The sequence below is a fragment of the Polypterus senegalus genome, chromosome 9, assembly GCF_016835505.1.
Source record: "Polypterus senegalus isolate Bchr_013 chromosome 9, ASM1683550v1, whole genome shotgun sequence".
NCBI lineage: Eukaryota > Metazoa > Chordata > Cladistia > Polypteriformes > Polypteridae > Polypterus > Polypterus senegalus.
The window spans coordinates 90,975,244-90,988,331 of NC_053162.1; the positions used below are offsets into that span (position 1 = coordinate 90,975,244).

The window sequence follows — 13,088 nt, forward strand, 5'->3', positions numbered from 1 at the left end:
TATCATTCAAATGAGTTATTAGAGTTTATTAAGAGATTCTTAACTTATTCCAACCACTAATCCATAACAGAGAATAGCAGAAAACTAACAGCATTCTTTTGCACTGTAAACTTTGAAGAAAAAAAAGAATTACCAAATACATCATTTTGTAAAATGTGGGCGACTAAATGAATGCTGGTTTGTAATGCCATTGTTAATAGTTCTTTTTTGTATGAATCACATAAATCATGTATTCTGGGGACATTTTGATGAAGTATTCTTTTTTTCTCAGAAATATAATGTGTAGCATATTTATTAAAACGTTCTAAAGAATGTTTGACCATTTAACATGTGCAATAAAAGGATGTCCATCTCTCTTCATTAAATTACTTATTTTTAACATAAAGTAAACTTTTATTGGGCACAGTACAAATAACAAAAAGGAACAAACTTTGTTCAAAGAATGACTGGCCCTCTAAACTAACAAAGCGCTTAGAGAGACTAGGTTGCAGTCACACTGTACCTGAAAAACAATTACGCTGTAAAAGAAATATATATTCTATGTGTTATATGCTGTGGATGTTAGGAGCTACAGCACTTATTTACAAATGACAATACTAAAAGTAACACTGCATATTCACACCTCTCTAATATGTTTTCTCCAACTTTCTAAGTGAGCATTTCCTCATCTACTCCTGACTGAGACTCACCTAGGTGAGGTGAAGAACTCTTTTTTAAGCCAGAAGCAGGAGTACTTTCAGCATGTCAGCACCGTAGCCAGGAAACACTTGGAAGGTCAGGATAAGAATTTGTTTCCCTCCAATAGCACCCAAGGACCCCAAAATGTCCTTTTTCCAAAAGAATAGTTCTCATGCAGCACTGCAAGTGTTCAAACAAGTGCAAGTGTTCTAGTCATGCTAGAAGGTTACTGCTACTCTGCATGGGCTTGACAGTCTCCCTCTGTCCTTCTATTATTGTGGCCTGCTGACCCTAAAAAAGCAACCATCCCATTCGGAATGCCAATCCACACTATCAATCTATAAAATTAATAATAATAATAATAATAATTCATTACATTTATATAGTGCTTTTCCCAGTACTCAATCTTACGCAATGGGCCATGAAAATGAGCATAAGCACCCATATCATGAAGAAAACCCATCCCAGTTGTCCTTTAAAATAGGCCTCCCAGCTAAGTACAGGAGTACCATCGATCCTGGGAAAGATGCCAGTCTATTTGTGTCTGTGAAACTGAGGAACACAAATGATCGATGGTGTAGTGAACCTCATTTGGTCAATATTTGATGTCAGTATCACATCATTTCTATCGCTATGCTAAGATCAGGCCCACTTAGTTTCTACTATCAGACATGTGATGGAAAAGATAAAGCATGTAGTGACATTCTTAAACCCGGGCCAAGTACCTGTCATCCCTGCTGATCACTCAATATATGCCCTGACATAACAGATTCAGTGGCACTGTCCTGAGCAATATGGGGAAGACAAGTGAAATATGGCCACCATCTTGAAATTTTTCATGGTCAGCACCTATTGGTAACAATATAGATAAAGTAGAATCTACATGCCAAATGTCATGCTTGTATCACCATTTGAAGGATCGTTAAGACTTATCTGCTTCACTAATTCGGTGGGGATGCAGAATCTCTTATGCAGAATCAATTTGTTTAACCCACTGTATACATTTCAAGGCCAAGTTGAGCTATGACCTACCTAGCAGCATCAAGTGTAAGAAAGTAGTTAAACCTAGACAAATAAGTGGATGTCTAGCTGAGTACACTAACTCAAAGCAGACAAATTTGAATGTTGGTTTTATGGATGTGACAGGAAACTGGCCAACCTAGGTAAATTACCAAGAAAGAATTTACAAACTGCTCCAGACACTGGTCAAGAGGGGAATCAACCCTCATTTTCTAGATGTGCTGCGTTATACGATACATAATTGTTCTAACCTTGTCTTTTCTTTTAGAAGTCTTATGCAAACTAAAATAGAGTGCATTAATGCATTCATTCTCCAAACCCACTGGAAGCAAAGGGGAGGACATAGTACGTAAGTACCTAAATCAGTAGAAGTCACTGATTTAGCATAGCTTGTGTAGAATATGCAAGGAAACAAACAAAAAAATAACAGAACAGAGCACTGTAATTATACTGTACATAGAACACCATTAAAACAAATGGATAGATGATTCTAGTGAGACAAAATTGGGGCAGAGGTAGTACGGATTGTGATAAACATCTAGATGATGACAGAAACAAGCTGAGGCTCTGTACTTAGCCCCGCTGAAACTGTAATGTCTAAGATCAGCTAGGAAAGTTATAAGACATAAACAGAAAAAGCTCAGATGTTGCTTTTTTGAAAATTGTGTGCAATTACACTTTTAACACCACATCTTGAACTAACCCCTTAGTTTATCATTTTGGGCATCATTTTTTAGTGTTGAGTTTGTTTTTTACCTCTGGCTTTGCATTTTGGATTTCTGTCAGTTCAGCTTAGTTATTTTGTTCTTGTTTAGATCTCCTGTTTTTAACCTTTTGTCAATTTTAGATGCAACTGGTCAGCATGTACAGTGCCTAAAAATGTACAAAAATAACACCTCATCTCCATATCACCTCCTCAACTTTATTCCCCCTCCTCCATCATTTGACTGTTTTATAATAAATATTGCATAACAAATTAGAAGCAAAAAAGTACCTAATTAGGTATTGCAGGGCATAACTAGGAAACACTGATAAGAAAAACAAAACAGGAAAAGGCAACAGGAAGAAATATTGCTAGTAACAGCAGAGTGAACATTAACTCGAGAGCTTTCTGCCATACTAGTATTAACACAGCAGTTCAGGAGGAGGTGTAATAAATAAAAAGGCAAACGGGATACAAGTTTGTATAGTATATCTTTGTGCAGGATAGATTTAAAGAGGTTTGGCATAAAGTTTGCTGAATGAAGAATTTTAAGGCAGCACCTTGTAACTTTTGTGCAGCTTTGATCTCCAAACCAAAATGCTAATGTATTATAATGACATTGGAAACCCTTCATAGGCGTGTCATTTGGGAATCAGATATGACTGATGGATTGGGATTACTAAGGAATATGAGATAAAGAAACAAAATACAACCCAACTAAAATATTAACATGATCAAGTTGTTACATTAAGTTGACAGTAGTTTTCAATATAAAATAAGATCTACAATTAGCATACAAAAACAGTATATATATTAAATCAGCTATTATTCACAGTTATGTAATACAATGACTGGTCATTTACAATATGCAGTAATATCACCACTTCTTTATCTAATATACTGTACCTAACAATAAACTACAGTACTTCAAATATAGGAAGATAAGTGCTGCTCCATGAAGCTGGACCCCAGATAATAAGTTTATAATACCTCAGCATGTACACCATCAGCTGTAAACAGTCGTGTAGCAGTCATCTCATTGGCTGTTAATGTGCCCGTTTTGTCAGAACAAATCACATTGCAGCAACCTAAAAAAATATATATATATTTTTAGACTTAACACTGAGCTATACAAGACTGAAAGCAAAAGCACACAAAAGATATTTCACAATCTTTATTTACATCAACAAACAATGTTGGTGCATGTGTATCAGATGAAATCTTTTGTATTGCTATACTAAAACTTAATTTGTCAGAAAACGTACTGAGAATAAGAAATGGTGAAAAAAATTGCTTGTGAATGGCTAACTCCATTCTTTCATGAGATATCACATTGCAGCTTACAGGTTTGTTTCAAAAAGAAAGGGAGGTGGTGACTAACCTAGTGTTTCAACAATAGGAAGTTTCTTGACAATAGCCCTCTTCTTTGCCATTCTCATCACACCCAGAGCCAAAGTTACAGTGACAACAATTGGTAGACCTTCTGGAATAGCAGCAACTGCTAGGCTGTTTAAAATATAAAGAAATTCAATGTTAAGATTCTCATTTCAATAAGTCTTTCAGGGAATGGAACACTTTTAGGGATGCCAGTAAGTTTAAAATAATCTACTGCACCATAACTAACAATGGCACAGATTTATATTTTTCAAAATCTATTTGGATAACAGTATAATGTAATGTTGTAGAATACTCTCATTTAAATGTCACTCTAGGACCAAGAAGAAGTACAGTCAATGTAACTGGTAAAACTGAGTGGGAGAGACTTGTGCGAAGCTAAAACACTGATATGGTCTTGAGTCACCTGCACTGATTTCAGTTTTGTGTATTAATTATCTGTAATGACTGCCTGAGTCTGTTGGTGAATGGGTGCATATAAAAAAGGAAATATTTATAAGTGCAGACTCATACATGTGTGCTGCAATATGAATTCAAGAATTCATGGCCACGGTTGTGCCATATCAGTTATGAAGAAATAACTGCACATGGGTGAAATTGCTGATGTTTGGGACAACAACATTTATTTATATAGCACATTTTCATTCCATATAGCTTAAAGTGCTTTGGGAGAAGATGGGAGTGGGTGGGTTGGGTTACTTTGTATGTCATGCCAATTTATGTTTTTGCTCAAAATTACAAGAAAAGAAAAAACAAATAAGATTAGGTAAGAATATTAATGAATAAGTAACAAAGAAGAAAATAAATAAATCCATATGATCTTATAAAACATTGATAAACAGAATTAGCAAAAGAGTAGCATCCTTGCATTCAATATCATAATGTAATTCCCTAAAGATGAGTGATAAGGCTTAAAATATGCTACTAATGTTATGCAATTTAACATTTGTAATAACAAATTCCAAACTGACATTTTCTGCTTATATTATTTTATATAGCTGTAAAAAACAGAATAGATAGATACTTTATTAATCCTAAGGGGAAATTCACATACTCCAGCACCAGCACACTGATAAAAAACAATATTAAATTAAAGAGTGATAAAAATGCAGGTAAAACGTACAATAACTTTGTATAATGTTAACGTTTACCTGTTAAGAAGTTCCATACATTTATTACCTCCACCATCAATGACCCTGACCCTGTCTGCTATATTAAAACTTCAAATCCTTTATTCCTGTGTCCTTTTTAACTTATTTGTTTAAACTACTTCAGACCAGATTCTAGTCCCCTGTAATCCTTTATTTAATAGAGCAGGCTAAGAAAATGATTAGATTGCTTGATGGGCTTACATTTTTCTGTGTACAGTATGTTACATTCACAAAGCTAGGCATTTTATGTCCAGATTGAGAAGCTTACCTTACACCAATGGTGAACATATTAAGGAGAGCTTTCCCTTGAAGCCAGCCTATCAACATAATGATGCCTTAAAAAGAAAATCATTGACATTTCTGTTAAGTTTAAGTTCACATTTATTGCTATGTGTACACAGTATAATATAAATCTTACTTGTATTTTCACATCAGACTAGTGGCAGTAAAACAATACAATCAAGAGACAAATAAGATAAAAGCTATACCATCATACATAGATTGCAATACATGTATTTGTCACTATGAGTAATTTCATGATCTTTGGATTAAAACTGTCTCTGAATGTACTGGCGCACATGCTAATGGTCTTGTGTTGTTTGCCAGAAGGGAGGAAGGACAATAGTGACTGTGAAGAAATCATGTTTTCTTTAATAATAATTAAGTTTGCCTTTCTAAGTAATGGCATATTATACATGTCCTGAACAGAAGGCAACCATGTTCCAGCAATATTCTGGCTGCCTTCACCACCCTCTGCATTGCTTTGTGGTGCTAAGTTGAGCAGGTAGCATACCAGGAAGTTATGCAGCTAGATAGTATAGACAGTATAAATACTATTGAAGTTGATGAGCATAGATAGAGACATCCACTTTTTGGTCAGATGTCTGAACAGGTAAAGTCATTGGTTAACCTTATTGTCTATAGCTGAGATGTGCTATGCCCACTTTATCTCAGAAAGTTAACGCTGCTAACTTCCTCAACGGCAAAACCCATGATGCTGATGGTAGTGTAGTCTGCTTCTGAACATTTATAACCAACTCCATAGCTTTTCTGAGTCTATGCACTAACTTAACAGTTACATCATACATTTAAATACACTGCTCAAAAAAAGTAAGGGAATACTTTAATCCCACATTGGATGTCGATAAACAAAATATTTAAGTAGAAAATCTTTACAGAGAAATACTGCGTAATTTGTTGAGAACAAAATGATGTAACAACAGTGAATGGAAACCAAAATCACTAAACCATTGAGGGCTGGATTCGACATTATTAAAGTCAAAAACTGAAATCACAGGTTGATCCAACTTGCATGAAGTCCATCACAGCATCTCATAATGTGAGACAGTAGTGTGTATGGCCCCCACATGCCTGTGTGTATTCCTGACAAAGTCTGGGCATGCTCCTGATGAGGCCGCGGATGGTGTCCTGAGTGTCTTGTCCCAGACCTGAATCAGTGCATCAGTGATCTCCTGGACAGCATTTTGTGCTAAATTGGTGGTGTCAGACACACCAAAACATAACAGCCCAGAGGATCTCAATTGGACTCAGGTCTGGGGAACAGATGGCCCAATCAAGGACATTAATGCCTTCGTCATCTAGGAACTGCCTACACACTCTAGAAACATGAGGCCAGGCATTGCCCTGCACCAGGAGGAACCCAGGACCCACTGCACTAGCATAAAGTCTGACAATGGCCCTGAGAATTTCATCCCAGTACCTAACAGAAATCAGGATACCGTTGCCTAGCACGTTGAGGTCTGGTGGACCCTCAAAGGATATATCCCACCAGAACATCCCTGATCACTGCCAAACCAGTCATGCTGGATGATGTTGCAGGGTGCATAACATTCACCACAACGTCTCCAGACTCTTTCATGTCTGTCATAGGTGCTGAGTGTGGACACACTCTCATCTGCGAAGAGAACTGGGTGCCAATTGCAGAGTCTCATTGAGTCTATTTCTTCCATGGTCATGTACACTAGTAGCCACTTGGAGATCACTTTACATGGCTCTGGCAGTGATCCTCCTATTCCTCCTCACACAAAGGAGCAGATACCGGTCCCGAGGCTCGGTTGATGCCCTTTTCGGTCCTGAACATCTCACTATGTGTAACATCCTGTCTCCTAGTATCTTCTAAATGCTCTTGAGACTGTGGTGGGCAACCCAGAAAAGCTTATTGTGAAGGCACATACGGATGTGCCATTTTAGAGAAGCCGGACTTGATTATAAATTATTATATAATTTATATCAAAACAAATCAGTTTCTTTCTAGAGACAAATACATCCTCAGAGGACTCTACAGGAATACTCTGGGAAACTCTAAAGGCCTTCTAGAGGACAGATTATTTCATATATTTCCCACAGAAATAAATTAGAAACCAAGAAGGTATCAGAGCTAACCAACGAAATTACTAGAATAGATCATCTCACTCTAGCTGGAAGTATTAACGTTGTTAAGATGGATATCCTTCCTAAGCTTCTCTTTTTATTTTAAAACATTCCAATATACATCAATCAATCATTTTTTAAGCAATTAGATTCAACCATAACCTTGTTTATTTGGAACTTAAAACATCCATGTATTTCAAAGAGCGGCACTACAAAGACCTAAGGCAGAAGGTGGCATGGCTGTACCCAACTTTCAGTTTTATTACTGGGCAGCAAATATACAAGCTATAAAAACCTGAACACAAATAGATGAACATACACAGGCTTGGTCCGCAATACACATAAAATCATGCAGTACTTCTTGATATTCCCTGCATTGTATGCCTATTAATTCAAGTTATTGCCGATATACTAATAACCCAATTGTGCTTCACTCACTCAGAATATGGAACCAATGTAGAAAGCATTTTAAGATGGAGAATCTTTTATCTGTAGCACCTCTGCATGAGAACCACCGTTTCAACCCTCGAAAACATTTGGGATTAAATTATTAATCATTGCTCAGTTTTGAGGACTCAGACAGCATTTCTTTAATAATAGCAATATAAAAAAATTATTTTACAATCCCTCCCTTTTGAGTTCCAACAATGACAATGAGAAAAGGATCTCTCACTCAACATATAGTAATACAAAAGAAGTGGAACGTAGCAATGCAGAGAGTTCACTTGAGCTCCATATACACAAAGCATACAATTATTCAACTCAAAATTATATATCGAGCACATCTGTCTCTCTTAAAACTGTCCAAAATATTTCCAGGGCAAGATCCAACCTCCGAACGCTGCAATCAAGTTACAGCCTCACTGGGTCACATGTTTTGGGCCTGCACCAAATTAACACCATTCTGGACCAAAATTTTTAAGTGCCTTTCAGACAGCCTTGGTGTCACAATCCCTTCTAACCCATTAACAGCTGTGTTTGGTGTACTTCCAGATGGGCTTAAAGTGGAGAAGGACAAACAAACTGTGATTGCCTTTATTACACTATTGGCACGTAGACTTATTTTGCTAAACTGGAAGAATCCTGTTTCTCCTCTTTTAAGTCAGTGGGTAACTGATGTTTTATATTATTTGAAATTGGAAAAAATCACTTGAGAATCTGTGCAGAACTTTTTCAAAACCTGGCAAGATCTAATCAATAACATTTTAGATTAAGCTCATAAAGCACTGATGAAGCAGATTCTCTTCCAATTTCTTTTTCTCCATCCATCCATTATCTAACCCGCTATATCCTAACTACAGGGTCACAGGGACTGCTGGAGCCAATCCCAGCTAACACAGGGCGCAAGGCAGGAAACAAACCCTAAGCAGGGCACCAGCCCACCACAGAATTTCTTTTTCTTCTCCATTTATCTTTATCCGCCTATTAAACTCATTAATTTATTTATTTTTACTAGCTAGTTTTACTCCATTGGCCATGTTCTCTTTCTCAGGAGTGGGGGTTGATTTGTTTTCAATCCTATATTTTGTAAACATTGATCTATTTGTATGGAATGATTATAATAAAATCAATTGAAGCTTAACTCACTTGAAGTTATTCTGTGATGATTAAATGTTCCTTTAATTTTTTTCTGTATAGCTCATTTAATTTACAAACTGCTAAAGAATTATTAATTAAAATGAATGAATAAATCAATCACATATTTACTTCCTAACTCTGATTATTCCACTACAGGGCTAATTAGTGCAACAGCCCATTCTAGCGGTATTCTATTGTACACCTACTTGCTTTTGCCAATTCAGAGTTGCAAATAAATCTAACCTTTTGGTCAGGCCTGGATGTTAACCCAAAACTAAAGACCCATCAGGCAGCATTGCGTACCACTGCCTAACTGTGTTATCCTACTTTTTCTCATGTCACCTCTTAATATTTGTCTGTTTATGAAGAAACTATTCAATATTTCCTCACAACTCACATTTGTAATCAGGTCTTCTCTGGAATTTACCTAGCATTGTTAAGACCATCTTGTCATATGCTATTCCAGGAATGTTCTGACTAGCACACTACACAGTGTAAAAATTACATCTGTTGACTTTTACTCCACACAACAGGTTACAGGACCCAGCACCTCATTAGGTGTCTGTCACATTCAATAAGCACTACACACAAAACAATTACATCTATTCAAAGGGCCAGGATTTCTGAAAGACAATGCCCTTGTGTGCCTTATGTTTATCTGGTTATTCCCCAGTACTGTATGAACATCATTTCCCAAAGTTCTTTAATTAAATGTTCACAACTAGATTAACAAAAACTGTAAGACATTTAATGAACATTATAATGTAATCCCCTTAACTGTTCAATTTGACACCTTACTTGTGCGATACAGTGCATACTTTAGAACTGCATTTTTTAAAAAAAATATTATATGCATTATTTTTTTGGACTGAAAAAATTTTAAAATATAAACCAGAAACAAGCAACTCACAAAATTATATAAATGTTTTTTACAGGTCACCAAAAATGAAAGTATTATATTTACAAAGCAGTTATTAGTACATCTGATAATCTGTAAAAGGTATGCAGCATAAGAAGAATGTTATGTATTTTGAGGAGTGTCTCACTGTGTGTAAATAATTACAGCATGTCATTAGAGATGCACATGACGTACTGTAACCACATAATTAAGCATTGACAAAATCTTTCAGTTCCATCCATTCATCAAACCTGCTATATCCTAACTGCAGGGTCACAGGGTCTGCTGGAGCCAATCTCAGCCAACACAGGGCGCAAAGCGGAAACAAACCCTGGTCAGGGTGCCAGCCCACCACAGTCTTTCAGTTCAGTTCAGTTAAAAGATGTGTGAAATAGTTGCTATTGCTAATACTGTCGTCTAAAAGCTCCAGTTAAAAACTCCCTGCTCGAGTGTTGTGTGGGTATATAGGTTCTCCTCATGTTAAAGTATTTTTTTCTGAGTGTTCCAGTTGTTTTTCAATAACCTGAACATACACAGGTTAAGCGGGTAGCTCCCAACTGGCCTCAAATAAGTGATTGTGCCTTGCAATGTATTGGAACCCTGTTTGAGACTTTTGTTCCCAATGATCATAAGTGAAATTAACAGATTTGAAAAGAGCATTAATAAATAAATGTCATTTTAATTTATGTTTAAGTTGGCTGGAGACAAAGAGTGCAATTAATAGAAGAATGCTCTGCAACAGTGAAGTTACCAATGGAGTACACTGGATTAGTTAGCAGACTTTGGAAAATCACACACAATGCTGAAATTAGGATGATGGTAAGCACTGGGGAGGCAACAAATAAATTTCAAAAACACCTGGGCAATATGCTGAAATGGGTAAAAATTTTAAAAACGCATTTTAATTTAGAAAAGTACAAAGAGCTACCTCCAGGGAAAAGATACACATATAACAAATACAAGATGGGTGATACTGACATACAGGAAGCAACGTCTAAAATGTATTTAGGGTTTTCTGTTGTTCTAACATTCTCATCATGTAGGGAACGTGCATAATATGTAGGTAAATACATTTTTAGAATATATTATAAAAACTGTTGAATGTAAGTCAAGCGATGTTATGCTCAAAGAATACAATGTTCTGGTGATACCACATCTGCAGTACTGCATCTAGTTTTGCTCACCACGCTATCAAAAGACAGAGCAGCTCTAAATGCTATGTACAGAAGAGCACCCAAGTTCATCTGTGACTAAAGGGCCCAGTCCTACTCTTTGAGAATCAGAAAAATAAACCTCTTCAGTCCCCAATGAAGGGATCTTTTAAAATTCTCAACACTATAGATAAATAGGATCAGCAATATTCTTTTAAATAGTCAATCATGAACTTGAGGACACCAGCGGAAGTTAAGTTTTAGTACAGGAAATTTTGATGCCTGGGTTGCCAACAGATGGTATACTCCTCCTAAAACCAGGGTCATCGGGAGTCATGAAACTGAGATGGACTAGGGCAAAGAGGACACACAAAAGCAAGAGATATGTGTATAGTTCTTTTATGTCTGCACAGTTTTCAAACAATACATTGTCCCAAAACACAGTGCAGTGCAGTTTTTTGAATAAATAAGTCCATAAACAATCCATAATAAAAACAGTTTTCAAGTGGAGGTTAAAATCAATTAATAAATAATTCATAAATTGTTAAAAAAAATCCATAGTTAAAGTAAAAGTCATGATCTGTCCAAGAGCTGCAGTGTACCCAACTAAAATCACATCTGCTCTCCCATTTATTCTGCACAACAGCAGGAGACACCTACCAACAAGGACAGTCAATCTTTTAATGTGGCTCATGTCTCCGATGTCATCCCTTGGAGTTCATCCCTGCTCCATTCTCCCACCACTGTCCCATGGAGTCCACAATAATCTCTCAGAGTGGTTGACTGTTCCTGCTACTATTGACACTCAGCAGGAGCAACCCTACCCCGTGAGTACTGTTTACTTGCTCTACCCGAGGCGGCATCCCCGATCACTTACCTCCACTCAGCTACACCACCTCTTCTACAAACCTCTCTTTTCTTTTCCTTCCCTTTTCACTTAAACCACTGGATCTGTCTTTCTTGTCTTTGTTTTCATACTTTCCTGATCTCCTATTGCATTCTCACCTCAGACTGTTATACGAATGGTTGTATAGCTACCTTGAGTATGATCTCAAGAGTACTAATGAGAAAACCATTTGGATTGAATGAATATGCATATGAATGTGTGATTTGCCAATTTCCTCATCAATACATTGGAGCCAATTAGTTACACTACTGCATGCATCTACAGCACCCCGAGTCAGAGTTCAGTGTTTTTATTTAAAAACCTGCACACTGCCACAGACCCCTAAATGTACTTTACCACAGAAAAGATACAAAACACCTCTTCACACAAATGTTTGTGGAAATCTGGAAAACATTAGCCAGTCATGGACATGAACTGAAAAGCTCAACAACTTTCAAAAAAGGTATCTTGATAAGATATTGGAACAACTTAGCTATTGACTAAGCCAACAACTTTAACGAACTGAATAGTCTCCTTGTTGTTTAATGTCATTATATATTAATAATGTAAATCATCTAAAGCTATGAATGTAAGGAGAACATTTCCTTAGTTAATTTAAAGTAAAACATTATTATTTTAAAATAAATCACTACAAATGTTAAAAAAATACAAATTCAGCCTACATTTGACATTAGATGGCATTAAATATAAACAACACTTGGTACCTTTTTTGGAAAAATTTCTGTTATTCACACAAATTTGTAACAGATATTTACAAGCCATTGTAGAAGTCAGTGAGAGATTATTCTAGTAAATGGGAACAATGCAGATATATTCTCTAAACATTAAAACAGTTTATTGTAAACTTTTGCTTGCACATACAAGGGACAATTTAAAGTCTTATTTAACCTAACAAGAGTCCTTCAATTGTGGGTGAAGCTTCCAAAGGAAAGGATCCACATAGTACAAGGAGAACAGACAAACTCTAAAGACAAAGAAGACATTCCCCTAGCTGGGAATGAAACACAAATGAAAACCTTCATCCATTCATCTCTACATTTCTGCTCTCATAACATCATAATATCAGGTTTCAAGGCAACAACATGATAAATATCAGGAAAGGTTTTGGACAATATATGCAAGACCAAATTACAGCTGTCAATCAAATTAGATAGATAGATAGATAGATAGATAGATAGATAGATAGATAGATAGATAGATAGATAGATAGATAGAT

General features: G+C 36.3%; 1 protein-coding gene across 1 annotated transcript in view; it reads right to left on the bottom strand.

Moving 5' to 3' along the window:
* The window catches only part of LOC120535551 (calcium-transporting ATPase type 2C member 2-like), a 98,374-nt gene that overhangs the window by 43,511 nt on the left and 41,775 nt on the right, over positions 1–13,088 (bottom strand). Inside the window, exons 11-13 of the mRNA XM_039763471.1 lie at positions 5,216–5,282; positions 3,783–3,907; positions 3,392–3,489 (exon numbers count right to left, since the gene is read on the bottom strand). Of these exons, the coding sequence (XP_039619405.1) occupies positions 3,392–3,489; positions 3,783–3,907; positions 5,216–5,282 (290 nt within the window). The remainder of the gene's footprint in view (positions 1–3,391; positions 3,490–3,782; positions 3,908–5,215; positions 5,283–13,088) is intronic.